This window comes from Tamandua tetradactyla, chromosome 9 (genome assembly GCF_023851605.1).
Source record: "Tamandua tetradactyla isolate mTamTet1 chromosome 9, mTamTet1.pri, whole genome shotgun sequence".
Taxonomy (NCBI): domain Eukaryota; kingdom Metazoa; phylum Chordata; class Mammalia; order Pilosa; family Myrmecophagidae; genus Tamandua; species Tamandua tetradactyla.
Window position 1 is genome coordinate 62,562,336 of NC_135335.1, and position 16,337 is coordinate 62,578,672.

The 16,337-nt window shown below is 39.7% G+C and overlaps 1 protein-coding gene across 1 annotated transcript in view; it reads right to left on the minus strand.

Annotated features, from left to right (window-relative positions):
* The window catches only part of DNAH5 (dynein axonemal heavy chain 5), a 293,865-nt gene that overhangs the window by 14,497 nt on the left and 263,031 nt on the right, over positions 1–16,337 (minus strand). The window contains exons 70-76 of the mRNA XM_077114905.1: positions 15,462–15,611; positions 10,254–10,499; positions 9,404–9,623; positions 7,863–8,068; positions 6,806–7,009; positions 4,928–5,143; positions 3,065–3,277 (exon numbers count right to left, since the gene is read on the minus strand). Coding sequence (XP_076971020.1) covers positions 3,065–3,277; positions 4,928–5,143; positions 6,806–7,009; positions 7,863–8,068; positions 9,404–9,623; positions 10,254–10,499; positions 15,462–15,611 — 1,455 coding nt within the window. The remainder of the gene's footprint in view (positions 1–3,064; positions 3,278–4,927; positions 5,144–6,805; positions 7,010–7,862; positions 8,069–9,403; positions 9,624–10,253; positions 10,500–15,461; positions 15,612–16,337) is intronic.

Here is a 16,337-nt window from a genome sequence, read left to right on the forward strand (position 1 = left end):
GGAAATCACTGACGCCAGAAGCTAGAAGCAACAGAACTTGAAAGACAACAACAGATCCTACATGTGCCTTGCCATGTGACAGAGGAGTCCCAGATTTCCAGCAGCCTATCTTCGGGAAGAAGGTATCATCTCGATAATGCCTTGATTTGGATATTTTTACAGTCTCAGAACTGTAGGTTTATATGCTAGTAAATTCCTATTGTTAAATGCTAGCCCATTTCTGCTATATTGCATTTCATCAGCTTTAGCAAACAAAAACAGTGACCCACTTGGTAGCCTACCTTCTTATCTTGTGATTTCCTCACCTCTACTGACCCTTGTGTCCATTCCATTTCAATCATCCACTCCCACACTTACATTTTAAATCTTGTCATCATAAACACTACTGTGGGTGGGGGCATTCTCCCTATGCCTGATATTTCCTTCCATGGGGAAAAAACTCCACTTACTTTATACTACGGCTCCCCCTACTCCCAGTTTCCTCACTCCAGAGCAGGTAAAGAGACTTATCTGACTAGCATATGTGGCAGAGAAAGTTAGTGTTCATCAAGCATGCCATGTGGCCCCCTACACCTCCCGGCAGTAGGTTAGGTCTGTGTATCTAGTTCTGACCCATGGACTGTACGTGGAAGTGGCATGGGTCACTTAGACCCAGTGTGCCTTGTCAATTTCTCTCTTCCCTCTGCTGTGATGACTTCAGAGGACATCATCTCCAGGTGGTGCAGCTACCAGATAGCAAGAACTTCATCAGGTAGATCCCAGAGCAAAAGAGAGGAGCAGAACACCTTCTCAATTTGTGAACAAGAAAAATATCTGGAATGCTGCTTTGAAATGAACTCTGATTTAGCAATACGGAGTAGATAGTAAGGAAAGTCTTAGCAGCAGCAGGAAAGATGAAGATCCTTGTAAGAAGCCCAGCTTCTTCCTCTTTTTCTTTTGGGACTGACATGCCTGGAGGGAGCACACACTCTGATCTGCTCCTTCATGCCATAGCTTCGCAGGGAAATCTTTGCCAGTGATGCATATCCATGACAGTGTTGCTGGCAGGTCTAATTCTGGGTTCAGTTTTAGAAAACTCACGTGCTTAGAAATATAAGCCATGTTCTTCAATAGCAGTTTTACTGGTGATTATTGTCTAATCTACTCTACTCCTTGCTTACCTCTTAATGTTTTTAGCCTTTAGGTGGAGAAGAGAGATCATTGTTAGTCACCCTCTAAAAATCTCAATATGCACCACTCTCCAAGATTCTCAAAGCCACATTCCATTTCCAACCATGACCTCCTATTGTACAGTTTACTTCTTAAGATGCAATTCTTTGACCTAAGCATGATCTTCAATTCATTGGTTCCATCAATTTCTCCCCCATGCATAAATTCTGTCCCATCTCCTCTTCTCCCTCCACTGTTATAATCCCCCCCCTCATTAAATATCAACAATCTAGCTCTATTTCTTTACATTTCACTTTCCTGGAAAAGTCCAACACCAAACCGCCTCTATTATTCCCCTTTCCCAGGGAGCCGAATTCAGCTGGTAAAAATGTCACAGCTGCGCAGGCCAGTTTCACTTTAAATTATGAACTCAAGATATCAAATGGATGAATCCTTCACAGTCCCCTACCTCTGTGTCTCCCAGTTTCCTCCTCCTTCTAACCTGTCAGGTAGGCAGAGCATATGCACTTAGCAAATGGAGTGACAGTGAAAATCTTGGGTACAGAGGCATTCGGAGAGTGAGCTGTGAGGTCAGTATTTGATGAGTTCATGCCCCATGTGCAGGTGATGGCGGTGGTCAGGTGGAGAGGAACTCACATGCCAGATCCAGATTTCTCAGGAAAAATGGGCTAGAACATCTCGTCCTTCCCCATCTCTGTTCTCCACCATAACCGATCCTAGCAATTTGACTTACATTACTCCCGAAACATGCATGCATACACACACACAGCTGCATACAATGCAAAGTAAAGGATGTCACTTTGGCTCCATGTCTTCAACTGTTTCCTGTTAAATACACATAACTTCCCACCTACAAAGACATTCAGGTGTTCATTTTGTTTTTCCAATTAAAAATGATTCCTTCCACCAACATCTGTCATTTAGCACATTACCCAACAGGTAATCGGTCAGCTTACTTCTAAGCTATTATCTTCCTATCTTGAGATATATACACTCAGAAATTTACAGACAAAGCAAGAGAATGTCTCATCCTTGGTGTGACTTTTGATTTGTGTGTGTGTCCAGGTACACTTCTGTATTAGTTAGGGTTCTCTAGAGAAACAGAATCAACAGGGAACACTTGCAAATATAAAATTTATGAAAGTGTCTCACGTGACCGCAGGAACGCAGAGTCCAAAATCCACAGGGCAGGCTGCGAAGCTGATGACTCCGATGGATGGCCTGGATGAACTCCACAGGAGAGGCTCACCAGCCAAAGCAGGAATGGAACCTGTCTCCTCTGAGTCCTCCTTAAAAGGCTTCCCATGATTGCATTTAGCATAACTAATTGCAGAAGACACTCCCCTTTGGCTGATTACAAATGGAATCAGCTGTGGATGTAGCTGACGTGCTCATGACCTAATCCTATGAAATGTCCTCATTGCAACAGACAGGCCAGCGCTTGCCCAATCAGATAAACAGGTACCACAACTTGGCCAAGTTGATACCTGTCCCTAATCATGACAACTTCCTTCCATAAAACTAACATCATGCACTTTGGAATCCAAGAGGCCAAAGTTTAAAACATGATTCTTAGATCCTCAGATGTGCGATCTGGGAAAAGATTTAACCACTCACCTCCTCAGTTCCTTATTTGTGAAAGGCAGGCAATAAAATGTAGCATTTAAATAAAAGTAATGCATGTAAATTGTGAAGTACAGCTCCTGACCAGTGGGTTATGTTAAATAATGTCTTTCCCTTCCTGCCATCCACAAATACGGTGCTCTAAGGGGCTTAGTCTCTAAAGCAAAAGAACACTTGGAAATAATTTATCCTTCCAAGCTTTCCACATGCCCACTACAGATATTCACAACAATGAACTGATTATACAGAATAAGAACAGCGATATAAGTACTTTTTTCCACCGAGCAGGAATTCTGGCATCAAACATGCAATCCAAAGCATCTCGTAGATTTTCACTCATGATGATGGTGCCGTCGATAGCGAGTTTCAGCTCAGTCAAGGTGTTTCGCACCAGGGTGAGAACCCTTTGCATTCGGTCTATCTCTTGCCTGAGGAAAATGTTCATCGGCTGGAATGGCCCCATCTTCTGCAGTCTCTCTTTTACCTGCCATGTAGACATTTCAAAATGCACATTGAGAATTAGACAGCTGCAAATGATTTTCTGGAGCTGGTGCCCTGAGGCTTCTGCAAAGGCCTGAATTTTTATAATTCTATAAATAATAAGCTTGTATTTTTTCACAGTCAGAAAAGGAATAAGAAAAGGAAACATTCTTGAGATGACCAGCCCATTTTTTCCCATTCCATGTTGGAAAAGAACAGGTAGCCACGAATTCATAGAAGTCTTTAAAATGCATGACCACAACCACACAGCCCTCCCAAATCACAACTGCATGTCTTGGGAAATTGTCATTTCACTGACACACATGAAACATACACAAACACAAGCACAACCAGTTTGCTTGAGGCCTCAATAAAACAGACTTCTGCTTTAAAGGTTGTCTGTTTTTTTCCAGCAAGGCATTCATTCATCCATTCCATCTTTCATTCATCTTCACCCTGCAAGTATTGATCGAGAGCCTTCTATAAATCAGATCTTGTGTTAGGCTGAGTTGCTTTGCCATAGGTTAGCACTGACATATCTGTCAAAAGGATGGAGACCTTTCGAAACCCTCTTATCACATTTGTTTATGTAATTATTGTTATATTTTTAGATAATTTTAACACTTCCTATATTTCAGCTACTGTTAGATATGAATGATCTCTTTGCTGATGCTATAATAAAGGCTGCTTATGAAAACTGAAAGCAATATTGATTTTCCCAAGCAAGTGATCACAGATTCTCCCAGAGAAAGGTACTCCCTTGACCATAAGTCCTGGAATTCACTCTGTAGTATTAGCAGCTGAAATGGGCTGCCTCGAATGGGCTGATAGGAAGCTAAAGAAACAAAATACTGCAGTGTTCCTTCTGAAAACCAGGTGGGAAAGGGGCAATAATCAAATGAATATGGTGGCTACATGCCTTAAGGGCTCGGTGGTCAATCCAGGTCATCTCATAAGACAATACGGAAAGTAAGCCACTTGCTTCGGGTTTTCAAAAAAAAAAAAGTTAGTGTAAATATTTCCACAATATTTTCTAAAACATCTAAAAAATAACTTCCATGATCACCTATTTTATTTAGAATTTATTCACATATTAAAAAACAAATTGAGGGCAAGCCACGGTGATTTGCCTGCCATGCCAGAGACTCAGGTTTGAATCCTGGTGCCTGCCCATGCAAAAAAAAGAAAAAAAAAATTGATTTTCAAAATAAGGAAGGTGAAGAAGGTTCAAAGAGTTCATAATGTAAACACAAATTCTCTGAGGAAGGCCTGGGATTTGAGATGTGCACAATACATTTTTTATTTGTGAAAATGAAGTATTTTCCTCCAGCCATGCCTTGCTTTCCTTAGAACAAATAACAATGTGAAGTACCTCAAGGAAAGCTCTAGAAAGCAATCTTAACCCATCAGTACACACTTGACCTTTAATTATAAATTTGAATAGTCTCATCAGGCTTCTTTATTATTTTTCTTTTGAAATAATTGCATTTGTGGATTCAAAACTATTTCCTGGTTCTATAGGAAACTAGTTTTTTTTTCAATCCTTTTCTTAAAAATAAAAAACTCTTTTTTCTCCCTCCTTCATCCTGACTCACTGTCCCAAGTAAACACACATGCCCACAGCGGACACTGTGTCAGCATTTCATCTACTCACTTCAAAAGGGCCGTAGTCCAGGGGTAGCTTCTCCAGCATATCATCAGCCAGCCTGGCCACCACAGCCTCCCTGGTCTCATCCCCTCCACCAGAGCTGTCCTTGGGTTGAATGCCCAAGATCGTGTCTAGCACTTCCCGGGCCAGCTGGCTCTGGTAGGTGATGTCGGCATTGGGGTGCAGGCCAAACACTTCGGGGCTGTCGTAAGCTGGTAAGCCCTGGCCAACAGAAATCATACCATCTGAGGATATGAAGGCACTTTTATAAGAAGATGCATATACACAAAATGTCTTAATTGTGTTTCCAGATTACACATCTCAGAAATTCTCAAAAAAAATCATCAGAAGTTGCCTTGAAAAAAAATAGCATTGGAAAATGCACATAAATTCATGGTTCTTTAAGAAACGTGCCACATGTAAAATTTCAGAGAGATCATTTTTATATAATGTGCAAGAGGGAAAGGGAGTTGTGGCTTCAAATTTTGTGTTCTGAGGATCTCATCTAATTCAAGCCAGTTGTTTAAATAAATTTTGTGTAATAAATGGTCATAACATTTATAAGACACTGGGAAATGGCAGCTTTAGCAATTATGGCCCACACAAGTTCTCAAATGGGAACTGTACTCTCTCAAGGAGAAAGACAAGAAGAAGGAAAAAAGAGAAAAATATTAAGAGAGTAATGTCAGGGGCAAAAAACGGCAGCCAGAGGTGGGAAGCAAGAGAGTCAGAAGCAGATGTAAAACTCCTTTAGCCATTTAAAGAAAATAAAACTTATTTACAATTTGACACATATTCCTACATGTGATTCTTATCCTTAACTTTATTATTGTCTTACCCCTATTTTTCACTCCTTTCAACTCTCTTGCTTTTTACATAATGTCTTCCTATGAGCTACCTTAAATTCATTGTGAAATAAAGTACATATAAATAAGCATATATGCAGGCATACCTAAATTTATACCTTTGTACACGCTTTTCCTATTCAGTGCTAATGATTTAAAGTCGCAAATAGTAAAGTTAGAAAAATGTATTTGTTGATTTGAATTAATAAAAAAGTAGAGGTCATAATATATGATAAACTCATAAGATTTATATGTCAAAAAAAAAAAAACCACTAAGTACCCTAATAAATTTAGCCCTTCGGACTTGTGCTTTAGTTTGTCCACTCTGAGATAAATCTTAGGTAGCTAAGGCAAAAGAGATTGCTAAACAATGACCAATGAAGTCAAGGTATAGAGTTAGCAAATTTAGTTACCTTGAAGCACAAACCAGATGTTTTCCCATCTACATATTCCTAAATTTCCTGTGTTTTTCCTTCCTAGAGCAGTGTTCCTCCACCAAGAGTGACTTTGCCCTGCAGGGACTTTTGGCAATGTCTGGAGGCAGTTTCGGTTGTCTCATCTGGGTAGCTGTGGTCAGAGGTTGCTGCTGGCCAGGGATGTTGCTAAATGTCCTACAATGGACAGTTACCCACAGCAAAGAATTTTCTAGCCCCAAATGTCAATAGTTCTAAGGTCGAGGAAGCCTATCTCAGAGGAAATTTATGCAAAGCAGACTCCTGGACGTACCTAGGGGCTCCTACTAGGCAAGGATTAAGGAATCTAATTTATAAGATAAGGCAAGTGGATTGAAAACTGGAGCAGATTAATTTAGAGGCTGACTTTACCCTGTTAATGAAGTAGTCGAAGCCTCATCTTATAACGGACACTCAGAATATAAGCCCTTCAAATATCAAGGGAATATACAAAATATGAAGACAGCATCTATGGTGGTTAAATAAAATCAATTTTTAAAAAAGTACGTACAGTGTAAATTAAAATTACAAAAGTAAAACGGCTACAGATATTTGCCTCCATGCATAAAATTCTGAAGTTGACAAACCTGGATATACTGAAGATAGTTATCCACTGTGTTGCATTTTGGAATATTGTATCCTTGGTAAAAGCTAAAATCGGGTCCACACATATTTTCATTGAACCAAACCTTAGCAAATGTGTTCAATAGCCTCTTATCGTAGTCATCAGTGACTCTCCCTCCATACTGAATTTCTCCTATCATGTAGCGGACAGTGGTCCAGGAGACTCCCTGAGAACATGAATAGAGGAATTGCACAGGACTGATTACTGTCTCATTATTATTTTCCCTGCCAAGTAACAGCCATCTATTCATAATCACCAGTGTCATTCAATCATTCATTTCACCCAATCATTCATTTATGAGTAACTTGCAGAGAGAGTGTAGAATGAAAACGAAACAGGCAGACATGAGGAGTTACTTAAAGCTTGTGCATGTCACTTAAACAAGACTGTCCCCTGATGCGTTCATATACTTTCATACTTCAATTTCAACAGAAATAATGTTTACCTTCTGAGAAAACTGAGGCACGTCTTTAAAAAGCACACTCTTCCAAAGCAGTCTGCATTCCCATCTTCCCTTTTTAAGGCACTTAAAAAATAAATGTCCCTACCTCTATCCTCAATAGACCCATTTAGGTTGTCCTGTATACTGTCAACTGGCTTTTGAAAAATAAAAAGATAATCAAAATTGGTCCACCTTTTCCATTAAGTTAAGAAGTATGACCCAGGTTGCTCTGACCCAAGCACAGACGGTCACCACCCCTGGACAATTTTCCCCTAAAATGGGCAGTCAGGTGGACACAAGCCTACAGCACAGCAGCGAGAAGCAGGCTGCACCACAGTACGTTTTTCTTTCTTTTTTTTCATTCGTATACTGCATGGTGAGGGTCACACTTCATTCTTTTTCCATGTGAGCATCCCCTTATTGCAGCACCATTTGTTGCATTTTTGTTTGGCTTTTTATTTGTTTGTTTGTTTGTTTTGGGAGGTGCATGGGCCAGGAATCAAACCCAGGTCTCCCGTATGGCAGTCGAGAATTCTACCACTGAACTACCCTCGCACCCCCCTGCCCCGCACAGTACCTTTTTAATATCCATGTCATCTAAGTGGTTTTGGATGAATTGCACAGTGGCATTAAAGTCTGCTTGATTAAACTCGTAGGGGATATTCCACCCCAGTGGACCGAACTTCCGCCTCTCCTGGACCGTGGAGTGCAGGAAAGCCACAGCGTACAGCATGGGCTTCCATTGGGCCGCCGTGCTCACATCCAGCAGGTCTTGGCTCACGCCTGTTGTGGTCAATAAGGTGGAAAGTGCATCATTTCTCAAACATCTTTATTTTCTATTATTTGTATAATATTAATTATTTTTATAAATTCCCAATATTATTTTGAGTTATTTTTTTACATTTACTTGACAATTGTAATTTAATTTTTGTGCATCCAGAATATATTTCTCTCTGAAAAATCTGCCAAGGGATTTTTTTTTTTTTGGTGGGGGGGTTGTTAGCAAGACTCAAGTGTCCTGTGGGGATGAAACACAGGTAGAAGGATGATAGCAGTAGAAATAAATAATAGCATTTTTATTATTTATTTGCAACCCAAATACTTGCCCCAAATGTTTTTTACTATATAATTATTATTATTTATTTTTGTTGCCTCATCCTTCTACCTCTCTGTTAGCCCCTCCCTTACATTGTAAATTGGAAGGAAGTTAATCTCTGTTAACAACCTCCCAAAACATCTCTTTGTAAACTTTCAGAGAAATGTAATATAGCTATCTTTTTTTTTTTCATGGGCAGGCACCAGGAAACAAACCTGGATCTCCAGTATGGCAGGCGAGAACTCTGCCACTGAGCCACCATCACACAGCCCAATATAGCTATCTTTAATTATCTTAATTAAATATATTCCAGTCCTCCTGGATAGATCTGATTATCCCTATTTCATAGATGAAGTTAATGAAACTCAAGTTGTTTGAGTGACTAGCCCCCAAGAGAACCAAGCACTGGACAACAGGTGTGACCAGCATCAGGCTTTCTGATTTCACAGCGCAATCTCTTCCCATGACCAAGAGTCCCAAACACAATCTATGAAGCAGAGGAAGCAAACACAAAGAGAGCAGCGTCAGTTCCAGTGGTGAATGGAGGGCCATTTTGGTCTGCTTTTGTTGTTTTGTTTGTTTGTTTGTTTTAATTAAGCTAACATTCTGACACCTGGTCCTAATGAAATGAAGACAGGCCATCATTTTAATTCAGACTTTTCTCTTGGAAGAGGCTACTTTCCTACTTAGGTATGGAAAATAAGGATCATATGACATAAAACTATCATTTTTAGATACTAACATAAAGAGACAGAATGTCTATCCAGAGAATATCACAGGCTTAAGTAGAGAAATACCGGGAAAATATAAGCTGGGAATCATGGGCTCAGACTCCCTGACACTGCTAGAGTGTTTTCTGTATGGAGCATGACCAAAAGGGTTGACCACTTTCTCATCATGTTAAATAATGGTGCTATTTGCTGTAACTATAGCCTGGCCAATTCTGTTGTCATAACTTATTTAAGAAAACAATACACATTCCCAAATGCATCTCCTGTAGACATGCAAATGCCCCAACTCACCACCATATGTTCTCTTTAGTCCTGCCCGGAGGCCTTGCGGGGGCTCATTGACAAATCGAATGGACATCTGAAGAAGCGTAATGGGAAACTGCTTATGAACTTCTGTGGTCATCCACAGGCGGAATGCATCATGCACAGCCTCAGTTTCTGTAATTACGTCCATTAGCTCATCCATGAAATCAAGTCCCAGGTGACAGTTCTGCAGAAGTGCCCATCCTCCCTAAGTCAACAACAGTAAACGGAAATTAGGTAATTTTCTGTTTCACGCAGAGATTTGAATTAATACATCCATAGAAATTAAGTGATTAAAATTTAATAGAGAAGTACATTAACCACTTTAAATTAATCTAGGTCAAATCTAAGGATGCAATACTGTTTCATTGTGAGAAGCTATTTTTCTTTCATTCTCCATGCATTTGCCTGACAGTGTGCTCGTATGGAAATAATACTATGTGATAGCAGTCATGATAATTACCAAAGTGAAACAGAAAAGAGATAACAGGACTTTCAAGAAAACATGGTTGATTAGAAGTGTCCGTTTAGCTCTGCTTCTTCCCAAAATTCCACTAAGACTACAGCAAAGGGATTTCTTAAAGGCTTGAACTCTTAAAGACCAAGACACTCTTAAAGAGGGTGGAGACAGTGTCAGCAACAGTTAAAAAAGACTCCAAAAACCTCATTCCTAATTGGGAAAATCTGAACTATAACCTGATTTAAACTACATAACTCCAAAACACTTAAGAATTGGTGGCACATCAATTCAAACTCTTCTGAGTGACTCATTTCCGCATTGCTACTCCATGATCTGTGACGGCTATGTGTTAGCACAGTACTAGACCTCTGGCCTTACGCTTGCCATGGTCTGCTGCAAGAGTTTGCGGGCATGGACCTCCTGGCCCTGGCCCATGGACACGTAGCGCGTTTCAACTTTCAATCTCTTCCCCAAAGCGATGATGGAATCTGTGGGGTCAGAGCCCATGGACAGAAGACAGATGAGTGGTGTTCGTGGATCAGATTCTTCCCACGTCTTCTCCAAATCAAGGATAACTCCTTCTGCATAGTTTTCTCCCATGGCGTCCATGATGTACCTGCGGGCCTACCAGAAACAGTACACTGATTGTAATGAGATGAATAGCGCTTCCCCCAAATTTATGTCCATCTAGAATGTAAGAATGTGACCTTCTTTGGAAATAGAATCTCTGCGGATGTAATTCAGGTAAGAGATCATACTAGATTAGGGTGGTAAATCCAATGAGAGTGCCCCTGTAAGAGACCGAAAAGGATACACAGACACACAAAAGGAAGGAGGCAGAGATTGGAATTAGGCTGCCCATGCCAAGAAATGCCTAGAACCACTGAGAGTTGAAAGAGGCAAAAAACAGAATTACTCCTAGACCTTTCCGAGGGAGCAGAGCCCTACTGACACTTTGCAGACTCTGAGCCTGTGAAAGAATATATTTCTGCTGTTTTAAACCACACAGTCTGTAAGAGATTATTACAGCAGCTCTAGGAAACAAATACACTTGTCAACAAAAATAGTTCTAACTCTTCATAAATATACAATGCAGTGTGGTTTTTCAAACTTCATTTTTTGCACATTAGTTCAAAGATGTCCACAGTAACTCCATCAGAGAATTAGGGCAGAGGCTTGAGTTCTTTTTCTTTCTTGTAGTTTTGTTGTTGCTGTTGTTGTTGTTAATACCCACGGTACAGGCAGGGTGGCTGTGTTACTTTCCAAAGTTATACACTTAAAAGCCCAGAACCCAGGTTTGCTGAGCCCTCCCCGGTGACCCATTTCAACACATTTGTTGCTTATTGCTATAAGTAGAAAATGAAAACATTAGGAAACTCTATCATTGGGTCGCTTTCAGGGAAATATGTACGCATTTCAATAACCAAGTAAGTAGCACAATATGTAGAATTTGATGAATGCTTATCAAAATAGGTATTTGTCAAATGACTACTTATTGAAAAAAAAATCTTGTTGAATGAATCTTTATAAGATATAGCCCATATATATATATCCTAATGTCAAACAAAATTTACATTTTAATGATAACATTTAACTAAATGCAATTTTTTCTTCTTATAAACTATACCACTTTCTACTGTTACACATTCCTTATCATTCAGAAAACATAAATATCTCTGCCTAACAAGCTCAGCCTCTTTGCCCAAGTAACAACATTAAGTCAAACCAAAAGCCCCTATCAAAATAAGCTGGGCTTAGAGAGGGGTGAAAGTATTCCACAGCAAGCTTTCTTTATATCAGAATTACTGATATTCCATTTAAAAAACAAGGAAATTTCACTCAGGAATGTCTAGTAATTTTTTTCCATGCTTGAGTCCCTTAAATCTTCTCTCTTCTAACTTTCTTTTACTTTCATTCTATCATTCATTCACTCATCTCACTTTCTTCCTATCTCATTTCTCTTCCCTTATCCCTGTCACCAGCCCTTTTCACTTTGGCTCACCCCTTAGCTATTAATTTTGTTCTAATTAAAATCCATGCCCATGAGTTACAGCCTTTGTCAACTATATGATCAACCATACGATAATTCTAATAACAACACAGTCCTTTCCCAAACATGGTAAAAATACTTCTTTTTCAACCAATACTGTTAGTTGTGAATATGATTCTTGGCCTATATTCTCCCCTTATAAATATTTGACATTTCATCCAAAAAAATGTGCTTCCCATTCTAATGTCTTCTCCCACCCCGAGTAGCTAAAACCGAAGTTTCTCTCCCCAGTGGAGCACCCCAGGGTGATCATTCTCACATAGGAGCAGAGCGCAGCTGTGCGTGCAGAGTGATGTGCCCCTTCCCAGGGCCAGGCAGGTGAGCATTGTCCCTTCCAGCCCTGGAGAAACACAAAACCACTTCAGGCAGCACCTCCCTTGAATCAGAAAAGTTGCAGAAGGGTCTGAACCAAAGAAGAGGGCAGGTTAAACAGTTATCTTTGGCATCAAAGCATCCAGAGTTTGATTTCTATCAGTAAAAGAGGCTCTTTCGCTTGTAATGTAAATTATGACTAAAGGCATTTTCTGGGGAAAAAGTTTCTGTTTCTGAAAAAGGCATCCTCAAATAGGGTCAAAGCCATTACATCCAACAACCAAGTCTATGGGTTGTAATGAGTCTGTGGTGCAAATATGGATTGTGTGGGATACTTAGCAATTTCAGGTACAGCACCAGTGTTGTAGGCATAAATCTGAAATCACAACATATGTGTGCTAGAGAGAAGTACATTTCTTTTCGCTTAAATTCAACCACAATCTAACATGCTTCACTATCTCAGCAGGACAATCAATCTCAAGCGTTACTGGGTGTCCCCATCAGAGACAGTCTCCCTCATGTAACAAGTATGAATCTCGGGCCACAGCCACCTCCTGTGTCCCAGGCCGTATGCTCAGTTTGGGGAACAGAGAAGTGAATAAATATCGTGCCCTTGGGAAGCTTCGCAGTCCCCAGGATTAAACTTGCATAGAGCAAGAATTAGAACTTCAGAGAAGTAGGTAACGCTGTTCCAAAGGTCTGGGAAAGGGCCGACCACAAGAGCAATTAATTGATGAAGATTCGGTAAGGTCATGGGAAGCAAAGAGGGACTTTAAAAGCCAAGGAATGCATATTTTCATTTCTTCCTGAGTGTTCAGGACAGACTAGAGTGGAAAAGAGGGGATAAAGGAGACCAGTTGGGAGGCAATAGCTGTGGCCAGCTGGGGATGACAGAGGTCTAGATGAAGATGACAAAATTACAAAGGAGTCTGGTAGACTTAAATTCAGCACCAAACCAAATAAAGTTTCAAATAAAGTTTTCTATGAAAAAAGAAAGAAAAAACTACTTGAACCTTCCCTTTCACATTGCCTTTAAATAAAGCAACTGTATGACAATTCATTTGGGCAGGATAAAAGTAATGAAGTTGAGAAGGGAAACTAAAGGAAGGGTAACCCCAGAGCCCTGAGTTGCAAAACTCATTTTTCTTTTCTCAATAAATCATTGAATCTTGTTGTTTACATGGTTCCACAATACCTAAGTGTACTTGGAGGTGGTTACTTCATAAGTTTTTAAAACTCCCTCTGGAGAGTGAAGGGAAGAATTTCCTACATTCTATTATAAACCCCAGCCTATTATTGCTCCATGGCTTATTTGGAGAAGCCCTATAGGAATCAATCTGTGCTGAATATTAGAGCATATCTTTTTATATGTGAAGGCAAGACACAAGTCTTTTTTAGAAGGTAAATTTCTATGATGCTATGCCAGCAGATTAAAAGACTTGAAAAGATGGTATAGTAGCTTGAATTATGTACCCCAGTAAAAAACAGGTTCTTAATCCATTCCTGTCGGTATGAACCCATTGTAAATAGGATGTCCTGCAGATGTTGTTTTTAGATAAGGTGTGACCAAAAATGAGTGAGATTAGGCCTTAATCCTATGACCAGAGGGTTTATAAAGACAACCATGATGAGAAGAAGCTGGAGATCACTAGAACCCAAAAGTGAACAGAAAGAATGCAGCCACATGCATTGCTATGTGACAGAAAAGACCAAGGGTCACCCATAGCCAGCCCCATGATGCCAAGTCTCCAGGAAGAAAACATCGCCTTGCTGGTGCCTCGATCTTGGACTTTTGGCTTCAAAATCATGAGCCAATAAATTCTGGTTGTATGGTACCACTGTATGATTTTTTTTTCTTTGCATGGGCAGGCACCAGGAATTGAACCCAGAACCCCAGCATGGCAGACGAGAACTCTACCTGCTGAGCAACCGTGGGCTACCTGATATATATTTTTTGGAGCTGGGAAATAGAAGGGTCTTCTGGAGGTTGGATTCACATTGAAACTCTAAGTGAAATTCAAACAGTGTTAGGCCGATCTACTTTCTTTCATCTAGGATTGTGGCACATCCTCAGTAAATGACTATGGGTTTGAGAATTTGGGGGGCCTCATTTCCTCCCTTGTTCCTTTACATTCTGCCTGATTAAAGGAACACTTTCACATCTATCGATCTGGAGCAGCCATATCACTTCTGAGTTAATAAAAAATGTTTCAGAACAATAATATAATACTTTTATATGATCCTTATATACTGTGCTGGCTTGAAAGGATGTATGTCCCCTAGAAAAGCCATGTTTTAATCTAAAACCCATTTCATAAAGGCAGAATAATCCCTATTCAATACTGTATGTTTGAATCTGTAGTTAGATCATCTCCCTGGAGATGTGATTCAACCAAGAGTGGTGGTTAAGCTGGATGAGGTGACAACATGTCTCCACCCATTTGGGTGAGTCTTGATAAATTTCTGGAATCCTATAAAAGAGGAAACATTTTGGAGAATGAGTGCGATTCAAAGACAGCAGAGCAGAACGGCATAGCCATGAGAAGCAGAGTCCACCAGCCAGCGACCATTGGAGATGAAGATAAAAGATGCTTCCCGGGGAGCTTCATGAAACAGGAAGCCAGGAGAAGAAGCTAGCAGATGACGCCGTGTTCACCACGTGCCCTTAGAGAGGAACCCTGACCGTGTTCACCATGTGCCTTTCCAGATGAGAAACTCTGACTGTGTTCACCATATGCCCTTCCACTTGAGAGAGAAACACTGAACTTCATCAGCCTTCTTGAACCAAGGTATCTTTCCCTGGATGCCTTAGATTGGACATTTCTATAGATTTGTTTTAATTGAAACATTTTCTTGGCCTTAGAACTATAAAGTAGTAACTTATTAAATTCCCCTTTTTAAAAGCCATTCTGTTTCTGGTATATTGCATTCTGGCAGCTAGCAAACTAGAACATATACCCAGCTTAGAAACATAGTTTTCTCAGTCACCCTTATTGCATCATTTGGACCAAAGAAGATTAACAAATCACTTAGCACAAATATACATTTCAGTACATTTTTTTGCTGCTTATTTTTACATTTTTCGGAATTATATGGCTAGAAAATTACATAGAGGCCTACAAGAAAATTCTCATTGAATATTTTTAAAATATTTCCTTAAATTAAAAAAAAAATTCTCCTTGAAAATATTTTCCCATCCATATGTTTAAATAGGTGCCATTTACCTGGGCAATGGTTCTATCAGGACACCAGGACCTAATAAGGAGAAGACGTCCGAAGCAGTCAAGAGATTTATCATAGGCATTTGGAAGAGGTTCCTCCTCAGGGTTCTCCTTATCAAACCAAACTTTCCACATTTTCTCATTTCTTGAAATCTGAAAATGTCAATGGATAAGAAATGTGTCATACCATACAAAAATCTTTCAGATCAGTTCACAGATATTTTCATCAAAATTAAGACCATTCCAGACGTGTGAGGTTTATCCCTTGAATATTTTTTTTTATTTCACATTTAGTGCTGATGAGTGTGATGGTGTGAAATCAAATATGATTTGCTCCAAAGCCTGTCTGTATTTACACCAGCATACAACTAGCTTTTAATATAGGAAGAGCTCTGGGTTGTTTAATTTCTTCTGTGCCTTTGTGGTAAGAAATGTGTAGAGAATAAAGAAATCAGTGGAAGCTCATTTTCATAATTTTAAGGAAATCTGATTTGCTCCAGTCAATCATCGCAGGAAAAGGGACTGTGTACTTATGTGATCTCATTTCCCAGTAGCAGCCCTGGCACAAAAGAAGGCATCTGATACATGTTTATTACTGAATGAAAAGATTGTTGGTCAATTCTCTATTAATCTAGAGCAATCTGAAATATACCACTGAATATCATCACCAAATGAATGATCAGGCAAGCTTTCTTTAGGGAACTGATAAAGAAGAAAAGAACAGGGCTTAATATCCTTTGGAGTTTAAAAATAAGCATTAAAGGGCTAGCATCTGAAAAATATTGAATAGACAAAGTCTATAAATAAATAAAATCTTTGTTCTCTGGTATATTTCCTTTGACTAATTCCCAAATGTATTTCTTGGGGTTTAATCAATGG